The 22,758-nt window shown below is 42.3% G+C and overlaps 2 protein-coding genes across 3 annotated transcripts in view; one reads left to right on the forward strand and one right to left on the reverse strand.

Moving 5' to 3' along the window:
- The window catches only part of LOC133348501 (unconventional myosin-Ic-like), a 95,137-nt gene extending 93,641 nt beyond the window's left edge, over window positions 1-1,496 (forward strand). The window contains exon 32 of the mRNA XM_061561343.1: window positions 334-1,496. Coding sequence (XP_061417327.1) covers window positions 334-354 — 21 coding nt within the window. The 3' untranslated portion in view covers window positions 355-1,496. The remainder of the gene's footprint in view (window positions 1-333) is intronic.
- Window positions 1,441-19,138, reverse strand: DAO (D-amino acid oxidase). 2 transcript variants are annotated; one of them, XM_061561341.1, is made up of 12 exons: window positions 18,939-19,138; window positions 14,432-14,669; window positions 13,446-13,560; window positions 12,101-12,177; window positions 10,047-10,112; window positions 8,124-8,178; window positions 6,195-6,296; window positions 5,572-5,654; window positions 5,339-5,459; window positions 4,157-4,258; window positions 3,648-3,668; window positions 1,441-1,969 (listed from the first exon to the last, which is right to left on the reverse strand). In XM_061561341.1, the coding sequence occupies exons 2-12, from the start codon at window positions 14,623-14,625 to the stop codon at window positions 1,844-1,846; spliced, it is 1,062 nt and encodes a 353-aa protein (XP_061417325.1). In that variant the 5' UTR covers window positions 14,626-14,669; window positions 18,939-19,138; the 3' UTR covers window positions 1,441-1,843. The 2 variants fall into 2 exon arrangements, with proteins under 2 accessions (XP_061417325.1, XP_061417326.1); XM_061561342.1 differs by lacking the exon at window positions 3,648-3,668 and having other exon boundaries at window positions 18,939-19,131.
- Between the last annotated feature and the right edge of the window lie 3,620 nt (window positions 19,139-22,758).

Raw genomic sequence — 22,758 nt, forward strand, 5'->3', positions numbered from 1 at the left:
CTGAATTGTTGTTATTTCAATACTTTTCAGTCGATAAATGGGTCAAAATCAGTGGAATTGGCACAATGGTGAATTAATGGTATTTTTTGGGACAGTCATTGCTTGTAAAACACGTGATGGTATTTGCAGTTGCAGAAAATGCACTTTTTTCTCACAAATATCTGACATTTATGATTCAATAGCTAGATGTGCATTTATATTTATACATATAAATAAAAACCTGATATCTCAAAGCCAGCTATTATCTTAAAATGGCATAGGTGATGTCAAACCTGATATCATGACAAAGAAGTGTTATTCTAAACATGATTGTACTTTCTATGGCTCTGGCAGGTGGTTCCCAAGCTCAGCTGAACAATCTTCCTGATAACAAAAAACCCTCATGTTGTACATTCAGCGCTGTACACGAAAAGCAGTCGGACTGGATTTTTACATTTTACATTATTTTCCCATGAGATGCAACGCTTTGCCTCTTTGTATTTGCAAACCTCCAATGTGTGCGCCTAATTAATTTTTCGCACACACTCAACCGTTGCTTTTGGAGCATTATGGGGAAAGAAAATATAAGCAAAACTCTGTTCCGTGTCTTCATGTGTAAATATGAAAATGTTTTCATCCATCAGTTTTCCAGACCGATGCTGTCAAGCAGCATGTGCTTACACATGCAAAACCTCGAGCAGTTTCGAACTTCTGGGTCTCATCAGCAGAGCTATGATTGTTAAACATTGTTTTGGATTACCAGATGTTATTGGTGAGATCACTACATGTAATTGTATGTTAGATTGTCACAGTATGTAGAGTGAGCGGTACGTTTTCTGTTTTGAGTTGTATTCAAATGTGTAAATTTCTTTTCTGCTCTTCTATAGGCCAAACAAGCCACACGTGCATGTGATAGACCACTCACTTATGCTTTCCAGTAATTAAATATGAACTGAAAATGGTTGATTGGTATTTTAAATTGTAACGTTATATATTTTTACACGTAATACTTTGTACATATTGTCCTGTATATTTTTTCTCATTAGAACTGTATATGTGTAAGCACACTTTGTATATGCGAGTCATTCGAAAAAATATCGTACTACATACTTCCGTTGTGGTCATTTGTGAATGTAAAAAAACTGCGATAATATTCAGTATATTAACTGTTCGCTAAATTGTTTGATAATTGTAGATTTTGCAAATGTTGAAGTCATGTATGAAATATAATTGTAATTTGGCAACGGTGTTTGTTTAGAAAACGTATAAATATAATTATTGGGAACACTTCAGATTTAACCCAGCAAATATTTGTTTAGACCTTGTCATTATTTAACATTTAGTCACATTGGTCTATGTATTATTGTTTATTATTGTGTGTTAGTGTGAATTATTGTGCGCAAAGACAACCAAAGTGACTTCCACTTAGGGGTGAATAAAAAAAAACAGACAAGCAGTAGCTCCTTGGAATGTATTTTTATTATTATTAAATCTTACACAGTTTTAATTGCACACACAGGAATATTGCTGACAAACTGATCGTGATGGGACCATATTAGTAGTGTTTACCGTTTTTCACAAAACTAATTATTTATACGTCAAAGGCATAACATAATTAATGTGAAACAATAAAATCACCTTGGTAAATACTAAAACAACTTGACATTCATTATTTTCTCAGTTTTTTCAACAACAGCAATGTGAGTCGTGATGCATAGCATCGTTACATTGGCGTGTGGTTGTGCGAATCATTTTACGGGACTAATCACTCGCCTTTATCAATGTCCCATACGTTCGTGACAGAGCGTGGGATTTGCTCTTCAATAATAAAACTGCCTTTGATCGGGACATCATTGCAAGGCGGTCACAAACGGGAGTGAGGACCGTGCTTCTTCTCCAGTGCTATCTGACGAAAGATGTTTGCCAGCTCCAGGGCACAGCCCCAGTGGATTGTCACCCCATAGCCACCGTGGCCGTAGTTGTGAATAATCTGAAAAACAAAAACACAGAAATGTCAGGACAGACTCAGGCGCGGTTCGTCCACTCGGGGTGTTGGGGCGCCGTGCCCCACCAAGCAAATGGAGATGGGAAAATATTTTTCTAATAAAAAAAAAACTTTTTAAGAATTATTTTGTCGTGTTTTTTTAATTAATGATTATTACAACATTTTAAGTTGTTTGTATTAGAAACCGCTGCAAGAACACAGTCTGACGTGTGCCTCGGCGAGGTCTCGGGGCGGCTGTGAAGGCGTGTCCGAGTGAGAGATATCCCTTCACTCATTGAGAGCAACTTCGCATTGTAGCCACGCCGTTTGAGACCCATTCAGGGCGGTGAAAAAGGTGCCCGTGGCTGCAATGACGATCTTCTTGGTTCTTTCGGTAAAGTCACGTAGAATTGAAATAATAAAAATAAAATATAATAAAATAATTCTCACGACGTTTCGGCCACAACGCAAGTAGCCGTCCTCAGGTGGAGAACAGGTCTGTCGAGGAGACTCAGGTGGAGAACAGGTCTGTCGAAGAGACTCTGTCTCCTCGACAGACTACTTGCGTTGTGGCCGAAACGTCTTGAGAATTATTTTATTGTTTTATTTTTATTATTTTATTATTTCAATTCTACGTGACTTTACCGAAAGAACCAAGAAGATGAATCCCTGCAGTCACGAAAGCTTTTAATAGAAATGCAATGACGATGTCACAACGCTAGGTTGCAGTGTGCAAATATAGCAGGGCACGGCTCTAGGAGGTTGTGTAGTGTGGACTTTGAGGGTCGTGGGGACAGCATTTTAGTGCGTATAAATGCCTACCGTTGGTAGATAAGACAGTTACATCACTTTCACGCGAAGGCCAATAACATGACGAGATTTTTCTTAATCAGACCACCATATTTTCAGAGGTCACTCACAACAGCCCCACCTAGTGGCAATGTCACGAGCCGCCACCGGACAGACAACCTCGTAGAACTGACAGCTGTGCATGTATAGTGCATTTTACAGTTCACTTTTTATGCAGCTACAACTCGTATGCATGTAAGTATATTGAACTTCTATCGCGCCGTACGTAGCCAACTGTGTTAATCAGAGGTGCACATGAAGCAAAACTTGGTGCAAAGTGAAATGTAAAAATGGACAGCATTGATGTTTCGAGTGACAGCGTCTATATTTTGTAATGAGAGCAGCAACATTTGTATCATTCACGTACATTTTTTGAATGCTCAAAGATTAAACCTGCATTGCCTCGAACCACGCGTCTTGAGTGCGTAACTGCGTTGCTACCCACTGAGTTGGCTGCTATATTGGGCTGGAGGTCCGAATTCTTCAGGCCAATTTCTATTTTTTATAGACACGGGGTATGGCCTGAATTCCAAAAGCAGAATTTAGGTTGAGCACGGAAACAAACGCTTCAATCAAAAATGTTGGGAGATGGTGGGAACATTCATCCTCCCTCCTTCCTCCTCCTTTCTTCTCCTTAAAATCACCTTGTAATATTGTCAGCCAGTGCAGTATTGATCGCATACGAACAAACATTTCTGGAAAAGTCTATTTCCAGGAAAAACACAAATCAATTCTTTAGCGATAAGTATCTCAGAAAATTATGGAAATACCATATTATTAACCAACTTGAGTTCATTGAATCGAGTTGGAGGAAAAGTCAGGCCAATTAGATTACCTTGGAGTCAACTTCATTTGGCTGTTCATGGAAAAAAACAAAACATTGCGATAAGTGGAAAACACTATTAGGACATATAATAGCCCTCCGATTGTATCAAATTAGGATGACTTTGGGAGGTCCTCATTGCAGTAGTGGATAGTCAATAATAATAATGATACTTGCATTTTTCATAACATAATTCATGAGAATTGCATTCCATAACGCTGTACATTTATTTTATATCAGGACGAAATCCTATCTCCAGAAAAAGCGCCCTCCCAGGTCTTCATCCAATTAACCGCATCACCCACTACCCACGGCATTTTATATAATTAATCTGTCAGTTCGGAACACCTACCAGCGTGCAAAAATGTGATGAAATTGTAATTGTCATCACGAGTGAGTTTATTATAATAAAAAAATTTTTTACAAAACTGTAGTTCATTACTAACGTGTTGGATTTTTTTAAAGAAAGTAACATGGCCGTTTTTTCCCCCTCTTCCTTTAATTGTGAAACGCAACTTCACCTCGGATTGTACAGCTCCTCCTTGCCTGAGGCTTTCTCGCTCCAGGCGAATTGCATGCCTGGCTGGCCGCAGTCCAGCCCATTCTTCCACGAGGCGAGCTTTCTGAAAAGTCAAATAAATGACCGTTTTAAGCCAGCAAACGTGTCTGCTCACTGTCAAGCTTAAAGCCGATGGGTTTGTCATCACAGACTTTTTTTTTGCTGTAGTTCTACGCTCGTTATTTTTTTTTACCTGTTGTTGGCTGTCCTTATAGTATGCACATTGATGGCAAAATGTTACACTCTCTAAAATAAAGGCATAACATGTGAAGGTGCAGCCCTGCAATTGATTGCTCACATCACTACTGGCAGAAAGGAAGTATTAAAGAACCCCTCTTCCATGCTGGCCAGACGGTTTTGAAACATTGGTTAGTATCCACACTTCCGTATTTCATACTGCATTTTAACTATGCACACGCTTCTGTTTCATATAAAAACTCCCAGCACTGGCTCTACAAATGTTTGATTTAGTTTCAAAGTAAGACGACAGCGCGAGGCGGAACAGTCATTTTAAAATCCTTTATATTAAGTTCGCTTGCTTGCTTACGACCGTGCAAATCTTTCGGTCGTTTTTTAACCCACTTCCAGTGATCCAATCGAGCTGACATTTTCCACACAGACTCGTTGTGCGTGACAATTAATGTTCGTAAAAAAATGTTTCCAAAATTGTACACTTTTTAGGACAAAAATATTATATTTAATTACCAATTGCTTAATGGTGCAATGCAATCATCTGACCCATAGGTGGCAGCCATCTCAAGCCAGAGGACGAGGGGACTCTAGCCGCCACGCATATAAATGATTTATAGTGAAAAACTTTGTTTTTACGGGTTATACTTGTTTTTTATCGAAATATAGCTGTGTACAAAATCTATGAATTCATATAAACCGCGTTATCTCAATTATAACACAATCTCCCCCACCCCTCCCCGTCCCATATGTTAAAGCAAAAGGTGGGGGTGCATGATGTGTGTCTTGTTTGACGAGATCTGTTTCACTTTTTTTTAACACCGGGTATAAGTTTCGGGTGCCTCTTTTATTCAAGTGTATCTTATAATCAGAAGAATATGGAACTAATGACTGGCAACAATCATTCTAAAGGTGTAAAGGCCACGCGACACAAGAAAGGACGTTTCCAACTCACGCTCAGGCTTGGCACGAGGTTGCAGCAGCCCTCCCAGATATTGGCTCTGTCTTTCTTGTCGATGCCTTGATTCCAGTTCCCCACCTGAAAGCAGCCACCCAAGGCAACCACGCCAGAGCTCCTGGATGGCACAAGTCACGAGAGCACTCTATGTAATTGGCAAGCTTTGGGCAAAAAAAACAATGTGCAGAAACGTAAGTTGTATCCGTGTCATGATATTGGCGTTAACTTACCCTGGCAAGATGTAGGGAGTTTCATACACGCCTTTATTTGTGTCGTGGGTGACGATGAAATGTTTAATCCACGGAGCAAAGACCTTTTGACGTGAAACGAACACAGTGCATTTTGACTATTAGGAATCCATTTTATAAATGCTGTTTTAGAGAATAGTATAGACCGAAACATACTCTCAAGCAATCAAATTTGTACCATCAGACATTACATTTCACGATTCTTCGCCCACTTTCATGAATTGCATGCAATCTACCACGTGTTGACAAATCTGTAGGACTATAATGAGTTTTGAAATTGCCTTCAAGAAAAGTAGCAGGTAATTGTCCACAGCAGAAAGAAACAATTGGAACCAATTTGTCTATTTCATCCGTACCTTTCACCCCTCCGGTTGATCCTCCCACACTCGATTGTCAGATCATTTTTAAATCAATGTACAGCATATTCACCTTCCCGTGTCTTGGCACGTATGTTTTTTTTTTGTCCACCTGTAAAATGTGTGGCGACGTCATTCATCGTGTTCTGTCTGCGCCTTTGCCAGGCGACCCTGTTCATTGATTCATTGTCTTCCCTGTCCCTCAGTGTCCCCTGCCTTTTGTGGATGTCGAGCTCCGTGTGTCCGTACCTTCATCAGCTGCCCCCGAGCGGGCTGGAGAAGGGGGTCGGGCTGTAGGTCTCCTGCCCACACGCCGGTGCAGTTCAGGATCACTTCGTAGCTCGCGCTCAGCTGTTATTAGAGCCACGCAATTGACAATTGCCGATTCATGCACACGACAAATAGTTGCAACGTAAAAAAAAAATGTGTTCAGTTTATCATGAAACAAGGGTACGATATTCTTGAAAATGAAATATTACCATTTGATAAAATTACTCATCGTGTGCCTAAACTACTCATGATGTGCAAGGTAAACGCTTGTACAAGTGGCTTTTTAATTTGTTTGGCTAATTTGGGTGGTGGAGCGAGGGTTACACAACAACAACTTGGCAGGATCTTTTAAGTATTCTGACACAAATCTTAATTTTGTTTTATTTTGTTCAATGCCTTATGAAACACAAGTGGGCAATAAGAGCATTTGTATGTGTATGATATTTCAGTGGGTCACTTGCATTGAGTTAATTTGACGTTTGCGGAATTATTTACTGCATGAAGGTGCCCTGCTGCGTTGTGTGTTTGCTATGTTAGATTGGTTTTATTTATTTGAGCAGTAAGGGCCGACTAAGCTGCTCAGCTGTATTCCATGGGTGATACTGGCACAATACAGATGTTGTAAAATACAGATGTCAATTTAAATCGTGGTTACATAAGTCACAAAACTACACAAAAAGTATCTCTATGCGCTGTACATGTTACAAGAATTGTAAATGTTGTGGGTTACTCTCCAACACAACCGGTGTGCTGAACTAGTAACGAATTGGCATGTTTTGTTAACGTGACAAACCTTACTAATTGGCTGTGTCGGGTGGTGGCAGGTTGAACGACACATTTATATTTACACGATCTCACCCAAAAAAACACTATATTATGGAGGAATAGGGAACCGGTCGAAAACATTAAAGATAAAGACAGCAATACCCTGATTTATGCTGTCCCTTTGTACGTACTTTTCGCTATAACATACTCAAAGTATTGATTGATGCCCAATCCCGTGTTTACATACTGTGTGGTTACCTCGCCTTAACAGATTATTCGAACTCTACCATAAAGACCCACCCTTTTCTGTTTCGTTTCACAGCGACATGCATGTGCCACACGTGAGCGTCCCTGGCTAAAGTCGTCTCTTGCATGTGCACACGCACTTTATGAAGATATTTTCCCCACATACCGTAATTATAGAGACTATATTTATAAACGTCTAACGTATTTTTGTTTATATGGTAAACAACTAATGATAGGTATAGTATAAATAGACGAGGCAATAGAGCTTGATATATCTGTAATGTGAGGATATATCCGGGTAGTTGACGGATCACAACTCGTCACGATGATTGGCTCTGCCGGTCCTGGTCCATAGCCAATGGGGGAAGCCTAGGGGCGTGGCCCTGACGTAATAACATACGCTTACTTACTCTTAAGTTTTTTCGGTAAAGTCACGTAGGTAAAAAATTAAAATTAATAAAAGTAAAATAAAATAAAAATCACGCCGTTTCGGTTGTGTTGCCTCCGAAACGTCGTGATTTTTATTTTATTTTAATTTTACTTTTATTAATTTTAATTTTTTACCTACGTTACTTTACCGAAAAAACCTAAGAATATGAATCCTTGCAGTCACGAAAGCTTCAAACCTAGAAATACGCTTACTTTTCACACCCACGGTTGTACAGTATAGATGCGCAATGAGTTACTCGGAATCCTCTGTTTAGGTCTTGTACCAGGTTAGGATCGACCATCACATTTGTTTGTTGCTATTAAAGTACTTTCGATGTATGTTCTGGTTTTCAGGAATGCATCTTGGGCGTAGTCCCGGGGGTATGTCGGTATATATATACAGAGCGTGAAGACTTAATTCTTTTTACGAACAAAAAGAAAATGACGTGAATATTCGACTTGGCTTACCTCACTAAATGAGTGGATTTTCTTCTGAATAAACTGGACTCCATAACTTTTCAACCTAAGGGTTTGAAAAGGAAATATTTTAGTTAAATAAAATACGTTTTAGCATAATAATAATAATAATAGGGGTTTCCCCTTTTTTCTGGGAACAAAACTGAAACATTTTTACAAGGATTCATGTCTGCATTAACCACAATACTTGCAGTCAATTGTGGTTAATGCAGACATGAATCCTTGTACAAAGGTTTCAGTTATGTTGCCAGAAAAAAGGGGAAAAACCCTATTAATATATTTTGGTACTGGCAAAGGAGGTATAATGATACGTTTTAGCACTTATTTTCTCCCGAATGTACCGATTGTTGTTATACCACCGTGCAATGTCAGCTGCGAGCAGTTTTTTAATTCCATTATTTGTCGGGTTACAATTAAACATGTTAAGAAGGACACAGGAAAAGCTAAATTCCACATTTTTTCCAGAGATATTAAGATCGAGCATTGAACACCTTTGTTGATGGCATTTCCCAGACCTGTAAACTCTTGCTACATTTTAAAAGTACGGACATAACAACGTGATACATTTTCCAGCGAAGTGATCACTTTCCAAAATTGGACATGAATTTGCCCTTCATGCTTAATTTTTGTTTATTTAATGTTGGTCTTAATGCACGACTTAATGAGTGAAGGAGGGGGGTATTTCTCTACACTTAACAGCGCAAGATGTAAACCCGTTCAAGCATGAGTCACCTACTCTTAGTCACGTAGGTAACAAATAAAATTAAAAGTTAATAAAAGTAATAATGGAAATAAAATAAAATAATAAATCACGACGTTTCGGAGGCAACACAAGTCTCCGTCATCAGGTGGGACCGTCACAGCTAAAATTACTGAGTCACCTATCATGAAAAAGAACATTTAATGAAAGGACGAATGGCTTATTAACCTACCCACATTATGTCTCTCCCATGACGTCTGGCCAACGTGGAAGAATCGATAAATACCCCCTCGGGGGAGGGGGGAGGGGCTCTCGTGGAGCCCCTTCCATCAGCAGTGGCACGAGTAAGCAACTTGCAGCGCTGCACTTTTTAAATTCTTTATATTAAGTTCGCTTGCTTGCTTTGGACCGTGCAAATCTTTCGGTCGTTTTTTAACCCACTTCCCGTGATCCAATCGAGCTGACATTTTGCACACAGACTCGTTGTGCGTGACAATGAATTTTCGTGAAATTTTTTTTCCAAAATTTTACACTGTTTAGGGAATTTTTTTAAAATATTTATTTACCAATTGGTTAATGCTGGCACACAATCATCTGACCCATAGGTGGCAGCCATCTCAAGCCAGAGGACGAGAGAACTCTAGCCGCCCCGATGCCACGCATATAAAGGATTTATAGTGAAAAACTTTGTTTTTACGGGTTAATTTTTTTACCATTACACTGGTCAACAAAAAAAAAATTCTGGCCTGGACTTTTGCAGCTGTTTTAGACAAATTTCAGGGTGCTGATTCCAAATCTGATCTCAGATTTGCTCTATTACATCTCATTTTATGCTATCGGCATACCCCATTTTCATTGATTTTACCCGAAATTAACTCTGTCACTTATGATTGCAAGTTGTTGCGAGTCAGTGACTGCTTTAGTGTTAAAATATGGTGCTGTATTTTTAGGATAGTGTGTTTATAATATAATTTTATGTAGATATCCACATTTATTTAATATTTTTCTTCTTCAGTTTTTATTGAAAATGCAATATTTGATATCTCAAAAAGCTGATGTGATAGACAAAAACTGATGCCAGATTTGGAATCAGCACCCCAAAATTACATTAAAACTATTGGAATACCTTATGCCAGAAAGAGTGTGTTGACCAGTGTTACACTTCATAGGGACTGTGAATTTACTGGCCTGAAGCAAACCTGGTTTCCACTTACTTGTTCATCAGCCAGGGGAGGTATTTTTTGCATTCCAGCATTAATGTAGTGTTAAACCACCCGTAGCTGAAACGAGAGGCGAGACATGACACGATGGTGGTGGCGGTGCACGCCTCTGCTCCGGCACCGTGCAGGCAGCGAACATCGGTTGACCGCGTAAATGTTGTGAAACTCCCTTGCCGTGGGCGTCGAGGTCCCATACCCTGACTTTCCAGAAGACGATACAAGAAAGTGTTTTTTCAGAGTGCTCCGGTTTCCTCGCCCATGTAAACACTCATTCATTGGCCTGGAACACCTTAATATAAAGAGGACTGCAGAGCTGGGGGGGCGTCGAGGTCCCATACCCTGACTTTACAGAAGACGATACAAGAAAGTGTTTTTTAGAGCGCTCCGGTTTCCTCCCCCATGTAAACACTCATTAATTGGCCTGGAACACCTTAATATAAAGAGGACTGCAGAGCTGGGGGGGGGCGGATTTGGTGTCAGCTCACCGCCCTGCTACCTCTCCCACTTGTCTCTGATTTATCACACCTCTGAGTCGTTTTCTCTCTTGAAGAGTGAGCGAATACTGTGCAGCGGCGCGTTACAAGCTGGAATTATTATAATAAACAGAGCAGTGAGGTCACTGTCCTGGTAAGAATCATATGAGGCATAGTGCTCGACCAAAGTTCGGCAACCTGCCTCTCCGGAGCCGCTCTTGAAATATTGAGGGGTTTTTTGTTGTTACCGAATTCGTAAAAAATATCTTGTTATTTTGTTTGTTGACCCCTGACCATGAGAGTCCAGTTCACCATCGAAGTCCAGTTTACCATGGGGGTCCAGTTTACTATGAAAGTCCAGTTCACCATGAAAGTCCAGTTTACCATTGAAGTTTAGTTTACCTTGGAAGTCCAGTTTACCATGGAAGTCCAGTTTACCTTGGAAGTCCAGTTTACCATGAAAGTCAAGTTTACCACAGAAGTCCAGTTTACCTTGGAAGTCCAGTTTACCATGGAAGTCCTGTTTATCACCGAAGTCCAGTTTACCTTGGAAGTCCAGTTTACCATGGAAGTCCAGTTTACCGTGGGAGTCCAGTTTACCATGAAAGTCCAGTTTACCATGAAAGTCCAGTTTACCATGGAAGTCCAGTTTACCATGGAAGTCCAGTTTACCATGAAAGTCCAGTTTACCATGGAAGTCCAGTTTACCATGGAAGTCCAGTTTACCATGAAAGTCCAGTTTACCATGAAAGTCCAGTTTACCATGAAAGTCCAGTTTACCTTGGAAGTCCAGTTTACCATGAAAGTCAAGTTTACCACAGAAGTCCAGTTTACCTTGGAAGTCCAGTTTACCATGGAAGTCCTGTTTATCACCGAAGTCCAGTTTACCTTGGAAGTCCAGTTTACCATGGAAGTCCAGTTTACCGTGGGAGTCCAGTTTACCATGAAAGTCCAGTTTACCATGAAAGTCCAGTTTACCATGGAAGTCCAGTTTACCATGAAAGTCCAGTTTACCATGGAAGTCCAGTTTACCATGAAAGTCCAGTTTACCATGAAAGTCCAGTTTACCATGAAAGTCCAGTTTACCATGAAAGTCCAGTTTACCATGGAAGTCCAGTTTACCATGGAAGTCCAGTTTACCATGAAAGTCCAGTTTACCATGGAAGTCCAGTTTACCATGAAAGTCCAGTTTACCATGAAAGTCCAGTTTACCATGGAAGTCCAGTTTACCATGAAAGTCCAGTTTACCATGAAAGTCCAGTTTACCGTGGGAGTCCAGTTTACCATGAAAGTCCAGTTTACCATGGAAGTCCAGTTTACCATGGGCAGGAGCCGGCAACCTGTGGCTCCGGAGCCATGTGCGGCTCTTCAAGGACTGTTTTGTGACGTTTTCTTTTTTATTAAGGATCGTCTCAAAACAAAATGCACTGCGGCTCTTGAAATATTGAGGTTTATTTTTTTTTTTTACAGAATTCGAAAAAATGTCTGTTCTTGTAATTTTGGTTTGCCGATCCCTGTGGTACAACCCATTACATTCTACAGGTCAAAAAAGATAAAATACAAAAGAAACTGCACCTCCACCCTGGAAACATCTTCAGCTCGTCAATTGTGAGGTGCCTGAATCCCAAGACAATGTCCTTCCAGGCAGGATCCTAGTGATACAAGACGAGCATAAATGATTATATTTCGGCTTAAAACTGTCGTGACTGCAGGAATTCATATTCTTTGGTTCTTTCGGTAAAGTAATAATAAAACTAAATAAAGTGAATAAAAATAAAATGATAATAAAAACAAAAACCGCTAATGTAGACTGTAGCCTGGTTCTTAACCTCGGTGAGTGTACTGGCAGTCTATAATGTAGACTGTAGCCTGGTTCTTAACCTCGGTGAGTGACTGAGTGTACTGGCAGTTTATAATGTAGACTGTAGCCTGGTTTTTAAGCTTGGTGACCGTATTGGCAGTCTTAATAACCATTGCTACAGTCTACATTACAGACTGCCAGTACACTCACCAACCTTAATAACCAGGCTACAGTCTACATTATAGACTGCCAGTACACTCACTCTGATTAAGATACAGGCTACAGTCTACATTTTTTTCTATCTACGTGACTTTACTGAAAGAACCAAAGAATATGATTATATTTCGTGGCCTTGGACCAAACACATGTTAAAATTAGTTTGTGTGCACTAATAATCCAGCTACTGCAGTGATAGGAGGCCTCAATAATAAGTCGGAATTAAATTGGCAATTTTCCTGCTTCTGTGCGATTTGTAGTTGTCATTGTAAAGGGATAAATTATGACATTTTTAATCTGCGAAGTTGACAATGCATGCCAGTATAACAATTGTCACGTTCAGTATAAAATAATTGTTAAAAACTTTCAAGCATGATCTTGAAGTGCATTAATGGCATTAAGAATTCCCGTCTTGTATGGTACTGATTTGCTGCTGATTGGCTGTCATTATGTTAGTTTGTGTTTTGATGGCAAAATGTCACTTTAAAAAAGTAGAGTACTGCATATAAGGTAAAGGTGCCGCCCTGCAACTGCTAGCTCACATCACTGCTGGTGGAAGGGCCCGCACTAGAGAGAGGTCTAGAGAGCCTATTACATACAACATATACACATCTAAAAACATATATTATGACACATTCAATTGCATGCATCGTGAGCGTAGATAATTTAAATGACAGTAATTTATTAATTCGCGCATCGCTACAATCCCAATGATTAGTACCAGGTGTGATGACATACGTATCTATAATCTGGCACTTTTGAGGATGGGGTTGGTGAATGGTGCTGAGGTCATGTGCACGAGAGATCCATGTTGCAGGAGCAGTGATGCGCTTGTATAAATCAGTCGAGCAAGTGAATTGCTTAAGTATCTGCAGCAGAATAAAAACAATGTGATGTCCTTACTGGAACTGGGTTTTCAAACAGGTTGTAGCCAGACTGGAGGAAAAGGCCCATCTCGCTTGCTTCAGGAGAGTTGACCAAGCCCAAGAGATAGTCAAATGTATCTTTGTTCCATTTCCTGAAAAGGTAAAGATTATTATGGAAAATTACATACGAGTGAATGCAACATGAACAATCTATCAGGTATCCTTTTCTGAGACTAACAAAAAGCAATCTATAGAGTAATTTTCTTAACTGTGATCATCCCAGACCAATGCCTCAGCTCTCGGAGGGCTAGGCAGGGTTGAGCCTGGAGAATGCTTGGATTGGTGACAACCATGTGCGCCGGATACTCATAGGTGACTGCACGGCACAAAAATGCATTGTTGTACGGTACTTCTATGGACCCACATCTATGCCACTACATACCTTCACCAACTCCCACTCATCGGCATGGTGGAGTACGGTCAAATCAACCCTACGACCTGCACAGCGTGGGGAGGCCCTCATCCAGCAGTGGGTTGAGAAAGGGATGTATATTATTTGTATCATCCATACAATAATATTTAATAGATTCGTATTTGATCAAATGGCAGTCGAAGCTAATTCGGCTGCATTATGCATTTGTAATGCGCTACAACGCTTCACTTTATTTCATATAATAAGCTGACGACGGTGTGTTTCACCCACGTAAATATTCAATTTCGACCCGTGTAACGCCGTCATCGGCAAAACTTCTTGGCAAGTTTGCCGATGACAGCGGGCAAATTGGAAGAACAGAGCCACGGGGGCAGCCGCCGTTAACCCTGCGGCCCAGCACGGTCCACGGCGAAGAAGACGAGTTCGCGAATAACACGCTCGCCGACACACGACACATTTCTCCCGCACTGCGATCGGCGCAAGAGTCGTCAGGTGCGGCCACGTTGCTGCCATCGGCCGCAATTCACAGCAGTCGGGGGGGTCGGCGGTGAGCGGTGTGCGGTGCGACTCGTGTGTCCCAGCAGGCGCACTTTTCAGCGGGGGACATCTCGCCTAGGGCGTACGGCTGCCAGAACCCCGCCGAGCCGTCGCCCGTGGTGTGCGGGGAGAAGGCTTCAGCGTAGACGGTGATGTGGAGGTCGGGAGCCTCGTGCCGGTAGCGCTCGTAGATGGTCTGCGCCGACGAGAGTCCGATGACTCCCGCGCCCACCACGGCCACTCGCATCGTGGCCGGCCTCGGAGCGCGGGCGGATGTTCTCAAACGCTCACCTGTGATTTAAGAGATTAAATAAGTATAACCCGTAAAAACAAAGTTTTTCACTATAAATCCTTTATATGCGTGGCGGCTAGAGTCCTCTCGTCCTCTGGCTTGAGATGGCTGCCACCTATGGGTCAGATGATTGCCTGCCACCATTAAGCAATTGGTAATTAAATATTATTTATTTTTTCCTAAAAAGTGTAAAATTTTGAAAATAAATTGTCACGCACAACGAGTCTGTGTGCAAAATGTCAGTTCGATTAGATCACGGGAAGTGGGTTAAAAAACGACCGAAAGATTTGCACGGTCGTAAGCGCGCAAGCAAGCAAGCAAGTGAACTTAATATAAAGGATTTAAAAAATTTATATAAAATTTTCTGCTCAAATGTGCATTTTAGGCGGTGCTCGTGCCAGCCTCGGAGCGCGGGCGGATATTCTCAAACGTTCACCTGTGATTTAAAACATAAAAAAATTTATATAATTTTTTTTTGCTCAAATGTGCATTTTAGGCGGTGCTCATGGGATTGCCACCTGTTCAGTGCCGGATTATCCGAGTGGAAAAAGCAGTGGCGGGCCGGGTATTTTACGCCTAGGCCTTCAGTGCTCTCCTCACGCAATTAAAACAGCGATTGTGCGTCAAAAAAACCACAGGGCTACTAAGTAAAGGTGGAAAAAAAAACGATTATCATATTTTGGTGCTGGCAAAGGAGGTCCCTCACTGTTGTTGGGCTAAGTAAAAATCTAAATAAAAAATCTAAAGCACTACATCTAAAAACCTAAACGTCACGAAAGAAAGTTTCAATAAATCTTAGATGATGCTACATTACGTGCTAGCTAGTTTTACTTCATTTAGCTAACTGGCCCTCCGATCACGCCACACGAAAATGCTGACGTCGGCGGCTAGGCCAGCTAGAAGGCTCAGGCGTGTCAAAGAATACGCCCAGCATGGCAAACTCGAAATCTGATTGGTTAAAGAATATGCCAATCAACAACATCGTCCCCATTTGCTTCAACAGCAGACGGGATTCACTCGACATTCTGAAGGCCTCAAGGTAGAGTTTTCACCCAGTGACAGGACAGGTGGAAAATCTGATGGGATAAAAGATCTAATTTATACGAGCTGTACTGGAAGCAGCGCAACTGAGGGAGAGAGAGTAGCGATGAAATTACGTTAATAGACTGATGGGAACGAACTTTGTAAAATACGTAGAGCGTTAATGAAAATACATGTTAAATTATAAACATATAATTTTCTGATTCTGACAATCTCTAGGCCAGCAGAGAAGGCCTTGATGGCCCTGATGGTCCGCCTCTGCAAAAGTAGCTACATATGTAGCTACGGGCACGCACTTTCAAGGGCCCTGCGCTAAACGCTTTCAAGCTATAAATTCTGGTTTAGTGATTCTGCACTTGCTCTATTACTATAGTACTATACCGCCTTTAACTGTTATGAAAGACTGGGTGTTTATGGTCAGCGATTTGTCGTATTGTCTGGCTGTATAGCAAATGAAAACATACAATTACTTTACTATGCCAGTTAAAAATGTATGTTTTAATACTTGTGTGTTTTTTTATTTAGCGCCCTTTATAACACATGCTACAGGCCCCGCTCTAGCTTAATCCGGCACTGCAACTGTGTGCGGGGTTTGACCTCGGCAGTCTAGGGAAATGCCGTCTGATTTTTTAGGGGAGCATAAAACGATTTGTAGCAAGATCTGGTGGTATTGTGTTGAGCTTCATCACAGTATACTGCATAGTTGTGATATAACTAGGCTGAGTGAGAAATTCGTCCTAGTTTGGTCTGTCGAGGCGCTCTGCTCCTGCTTACAGCTCTCAGCCAGTGGTGGAAATTCTCCATTCCTGTGGCAGGGACGAGTCTCTTCAGAAGACAACCACTAATAACCTCCCTACAAAGTCGGACAATATTTTATAATTAGATGCATACACATGATAGGCTGAGTCAACTCACGACCAGGATTTGAACTCAACATTCTGATTGCGAGTTGCTCACCCTATGGCCGAGCCACCCGGCTTGGCAATAGTGCATCATCATTCATCACCGATGCATATAAATGCCCTTCAAAAATACCAATGAACAGGTTCATTTTCAAATATAAAGTGATTCTGGAACGTAAAGCAACTAAAAAACAAGACGGACAGTTAAAGGTGAAATCTTAAAGGCGCAGCCGTGCAATTGCTTGGCAATTCCATCACCCTTCAGATACGCCACATCGAGTCATCTTCCACATTGAGAAAACGCCTAAAGACACAATTCTTCTGGCGAGCCTTCGAGTGACACTGAACTGGGCTCCGCGCCTCCGAGGCGTCTCTCGAACGTCAGTCCGTTTGCCAAAATGGTGCGCGTCACAAGTTGTCTCGTCGTCAATAACAACATGGACACGGACAAGCAATAATTGGGACAAATTTTGAATTTGGGCAAGCAAGCATGGAGCGAGGATGCGCGGCTTTCAAGTATGTACAGACAATGAGTACAAGGGATCAGAGAACAAACACAAAATTAAGGACATCAGCATTTACCCCGAAGGAAAGGAGGTGAGCAGGACAGGTTGACGGGTGATGGATGAGACAGATGATGGAATAACAGGCCAAAGAGGGAAAAACACGCTCGATCGGACGCCCGTCGCGGATATGGGGCAATGAGATTGACGCCTCTGAAAAACGGATAATTTTTTTGCATCAAGTGACTGTGTGGGATACCGATGGCATTAGGGGTGGCCTTCATCCATCAACGGATAGATCATGGCTGGTGGAGAGCAAGACTACATGGTGCTGTTCGGACCATCAGTCGCTTGTCACATGCTGGGAATAACCTTCATGTGTCCTTGCATGTCCCCAGCTTCCAAAACAGCCTAAGCCGCTTTTAAAACCAAAGTTAACATCGCGTTATCCATTAACTACTTATTTCTCACTTCAAGGCATTGCAGATAATACACTGTATCGACGCAGAATATTTTAACCATTACTAACAGTGTTCTAAACCTACAGAGAAGTCAACCTGATAATAAAAAGTAATATTGAATTAATGGCCACACTGAGGTCAAACAATGGACACGTTTATCTAATCTACCCCTCGCCAAATGTTAACCCAGCAGTACAATGGGTTAGGCTATCGGCAGGTTTATGTGTGGTGGGGTAAAGTGTGGGCAATCCCACGTCTTCCAATGTATGTATGTTGAACTTCTTTCGCACCGTACGTAGCCAAGCGTGCTAATCGGAGGTGCGGGGGAAAGACACCAAACTGAACACAAAAATCAGTTCTAAAGAAATTAGTTTGCAACCTACATTTAAAAGTGCATAGCTCCAGTGGCTTCCTATCATCGGAAGGAAGAGCGTTCCTGACGGCCGCAGAAGGGCATCTGAAAGCGCGCGATGTGGTGAACGTCTTTGTTCGATGGCTAGCAGGTAAAAGCCGCTGCTGTGAGGATGAAAAGACGTCTTGCCCGAGTGGAAGAGTAGACCAAATGCCCTCCAGTGAGGTTCTCTAAAGCCCCCTCTACTAGTGGAAGGCCCTTATGCCAGCAGTGGCATGCATGACAATTTAATTGTAGGGCTGCATCACTACTTATACTGCAAAATAACATGGGGGGGAGGGGGAGAAGATATAAATAAAGGATGCTTTTTTATTCTCATGCTGTAACAGTTAACAATACGAGGTATTACTTGTTTTCGTGCCCTCGTGTACAAAGTGCCCCTTAGGCAGAGGTCGCAACCGGGTACCCGATACCCGTACCCTACCCGATACCTGGCTACCCGTACCCGGCCGGTTACGGGTAGCCGTTTGCGACCCTGGTGCGGCCGGGTACGGGTACGGGTAGACCGTGAGTCACTGGTGAGTCACCTTTTGTTACTCAATTTGGGTAGGGTACGGGTAGGGAACGGGTACCCGTACCCGGCCGGGTACCGGTACGGGTACCCATTTGCGACCCTGGTGCGGCCGGGTACGGGTACGGGTAAGGACTCAAAACCCGTTTGCGACCTCTGCCCTTAGGTCCCAGAAAAGGCCCTGTCTGTTGCACAGGTAGCCACTCATTTATTTCTGAGACAGGCACGAGCAAACTTAAACATGACCTCCGCCAACGCGTCTCGCTCGGTCATTTCACAATCTCGAAGATAATTAGCTTAATGGCCCTTACTCTTTCTGCTTGATGACACGCTTAAGTTGATATAGCCTCGTGTGCGTTTCACACGGGGAGACGGCCTTAAAACGACGACAGCGGCGTGAAGGCGACTCGGACATGAATGCAGGGGAGGGAGGCTTACCTTGGTCCGAGCAAAGCTGACAGCACAGATGGACGACGTGTTACTCTCCCGCTCTGAGTGATTGCTTTGCGCGATTACAGATTTGCAACTTAAGCATCCGTGTTTGCCCAACGGAGACAAAGTCCGTAGCTTTTTTTGCGGACTTCCACCGAGCCGTTTGGCTGGAGATTTTTTTGTTTAACCCATTCGACGGCCCCCTCGCCTCTTTGTAAGTGCGCCACACAGCCGTGCAAAAAAAACAAGCACATTTGCTTGCGAAGGATTTGGCCGTAGTTAGGCCACTTGAGGGAAATTGGAGCTGCAAGTAGCAACACAAACAGGCGGATTTTATTTGCCCGCGCCCCCGAAAAAAGAACTAATAACGCATGTCACGTACCATCTCAATTCAAAGGAAGGGGGCTCAGAATTAGCATTTTAAAAAAACGTGTTGGAAAACTGGGTCACAAAGGCTTTGTGCACAGCGTGATTTTTCTTTTGCGTATATAAAATCTAGACTGATTTGCATTTGAAAGTAAATGCAGTAAATAATCTCCCTTTTAATTTTACAACACCGTGCTCGTTGTTTTTTCATTATTTATTATCTGCCAATTATTTATTACGTTTGATAAATTAACACGCTAAAGATGTAGTAATACATGTACACGTTCTGCCCTGTAATATTTTTTGCTTTCTTCCGCGCTGGTAGAAGCTCTCCTCCCCCTCCCCCCCCCACTGAAAAGAGGCATCTCAAAGATGGCCCCTTCTAAAGGGTAGTTGGCCTACTCTTCCACACTGACCCGATGTCTGTCTTAAAAGAGGTGGGAGTAATCCACACTTCGCCCCACCACACGCGGCCTGTCGATCGACTTGTCTGACTGGTTATTACCCATGTATACACTGCTTGCTTTAGCTGCCGCGCCTGGAGATCGAATCTAACCGTTGACCTTTGGATTGTAAGTCCGGTGTGCTCAGCGTGACACCACGGCAACGATATAGTGCCGTTTCATCATCGGTGGGTTTCATATTATCGCTCTTACTTTGGCATGAAATATTTGTCCCCCCTTTGATTAATCTTTCAACAGGGGGCATCGTGATCACACAACATGGCAATGGTAAGACTTTCACAACCCTCATCCACTCGCTGTCTTTAAAAGCAATATTTTCAGCTTAAAGCCGGGAACTTTGATATTTTTTGGATTCATTATCCGTTTCCTGCATTAAAATTTAATTGGAGTGACTTTAGCTAGATTAAAGTTTTCACAATGGCCAGAGTTTTCACGCGATACAAGTGCGTCATGAGAAGCTTTTAGATAATCACGCTAATCGGAGGCGTGGGGGTAAGACAACAAACTAAAAACAAAAAGTAGCTCTGAAAAAAATATTTTCAATCCAGATTTGAAAGTGCATAGCTCCAGTAGCTTCCTAATTTCGAAAGGAAGAGCGTTCCAGACGGCTGCAGATGCTGTAACGGTCTTTGTTTAATGGTTAGCCAAAAGCCGTTGCGCCTTGACGAGGTCAGCAAGATATTGTGGTTCATTTGTGGCAAGCACGTTGTGTGTGATGGGTGCGACCTTATAATAATATATTCGTTCGGTAACCGGAAGCCAATGCAGCTCGGCGAACACTGGACGGACATGGTCAGATCTTGCGGTACTCGTCACGACACGTGCCAAAGAGTTTTGGTAATGATAATTTGTTTTTTACCCTTCTATCTGGCAACAAAACTGACACCTTTTTTTACAAGGAGTCATGTTTGCATAGACCACAATACCTGCAGCCATAATGCAAAAAAAAAACATAACTCTGATAATGTGCACTGTCCTTGAAGATGATTGGTCCACACCCGAGACAGCTTTCTTTAGAGCCTAGTCTCACATGGGTTGGACCAGATGACGTAATGTTTTTGCCAAACATTCAATAGAGTATTGAAAGTTTCAATAATCGAGCCTTGTCGATACTATTGTAATGACGATGGCACTTTATTGAAGACACGTTCACTTGACATCAGGCGGAGACCCCCACTGCAACAGCCCCGAGTCTCCCGCGCAATCTCCCTTATATCTCAGCATGAGGCCACGCCCACCTTCTCCATCATTCTCGCTGACTCTGGGTGCTCGCTATACCGGCAGACTCCACCGTCCTCTTCCGTCATCCCAATCACGCTCCCTTCTCGAACATTCCCGTAGATACCAATCCCATCACACTCACAACTGATACCCGTCATTACCTCCCGTGGCCACTAGTTCACTCATACTGTAGGTTGACTCCCCTGTCATTACCTCCCGTGGCCACTAGTGCACTCCCCTGACATTACCTCCCATGGCCACTAGTCCCCTCACACTGCATGCAGGCTCTGTTGTAATTCCTCTTTGCTAAACGCCCACCACCATGTTGGCTTTGTCACCACTCAATAATGGTTAAATGTGTCGAAGAACCTTGATATTAAATATGCAGGACCTCACTATATATTTGCACGGCGTGCTCAAACGACACATTCTCGTCAAGTATGGTGCCGAGGCTCTTTAGATGAGTAGACAACTGAATCCTGGAGTCTGCGACCGCCACACGTGATACTCCCACACATTTTTCTCGCCAGAGGTCGAGTGCCAACCAGCAGAACCTACAATTTTTCGGGATTAAGCAGCATTTTGTTTCGTGCAAACCACACATCCATCGCCCGCTTGCATTCTTCAAGGTTACCGTGGCTCTCGAAAATGTATCCACTTCCAAAAATATTAATTATCTCGGAATTCAATTAATTTTCACTTCTATGTAAGACACTAATTCGTTACTATGCAGTGGACAATACAACAGAGTTTTGCCCTTGAGATATGTGGGGTTTTCTTTTTTCAAAAAAAGCATTTGAGAAATGATTTGCAACAGTGTGTGTCTACGGAATCCTGTATAGTATCATTTAAACTATATGATCAAGAGAACGTGTGAAGTGAAAGCAAGTCCTGTAATGTGAGTGGATTATATAATGCGTAAGAAGAGTCGGGAAACATCGATTTATATTTTTTCTAAACAGTTTGTGTCAGAGCGGAAGAGATAAAAGGTAAAATTACGTTTGTCCATATTAAAAACAAAACAGTGTGTGCATTATCACACGCATCTAATGTAGTATCACTCTTGCATTCCACAATTAGGCATAGAGAATACTTACGAACGAGATAGGTCCCAGAGGTCTGTTCGTAAATCGATTTGTTCGTAAGTCCAACTTTACTCCTGTCGATACCAAACATGTTGCACGGCATGTACACTAAACACGGGGAATGGCTTTAAAAGTTGTATCATCATCTTTAAATGTAGATGCCACTGGTTCTCCATGTTCTGCAAATTTAGATGCCACTGGTTATTCACGTTCTGCAGATGTAGATGCCACTGGTTCTTCATGTTCTGCAAATGTAGATGCCACTGGTTTTTCATGTTCTGCAAATGTAGATGCCACTGGTTCTTCATGTTCTGCAGATGTCGATGCTAATTCCCTTTAGTGTTCGTGTTTCCTCTCTGGACATACGGACAGGTTTGTTTGTATGTTTGAATGTTCGTAAGTTCGTAAGTAGACTAACTTTAGTACGTTTATCTTTATATGAACCGTGATGCTGCCATAGCGTAAAGGTCAGCACTCTGGACTTGCAATCGAGAGGTCGCACGTTTGATCTCTCAGCACGGCAGGTGTAAAATGGTTCCAGCTTCTTAACTATCCCCATTGCCGCTGTGCCCACAGCAGTTAACAGAATAAGAATCTTTATTTAAACTGGAGGAATCCGGTGAGCTATGAAGCTCTTTTTTCACAGATGTCCAGGAGACATTTGGGCACCACAGCGAGTCGATCCACAGG

Source organism: Lethenteron reissneri, chromosome 27 (assembly GCF_015708825.2).
Source record: "Lethenteron reissneri isolate LAM-NWPU_2019-01 chromosome 27, ASM1570882v1, whole genome shotgun sequence".
In the NCBI taxonomy this organism is placed as follows: Eukaryota; Metazoa; Chordata; class Hyperoartia; order Petromyzontiformes; family Petromyzontidae; genus Lethenteron; species Lethenteron reissneri.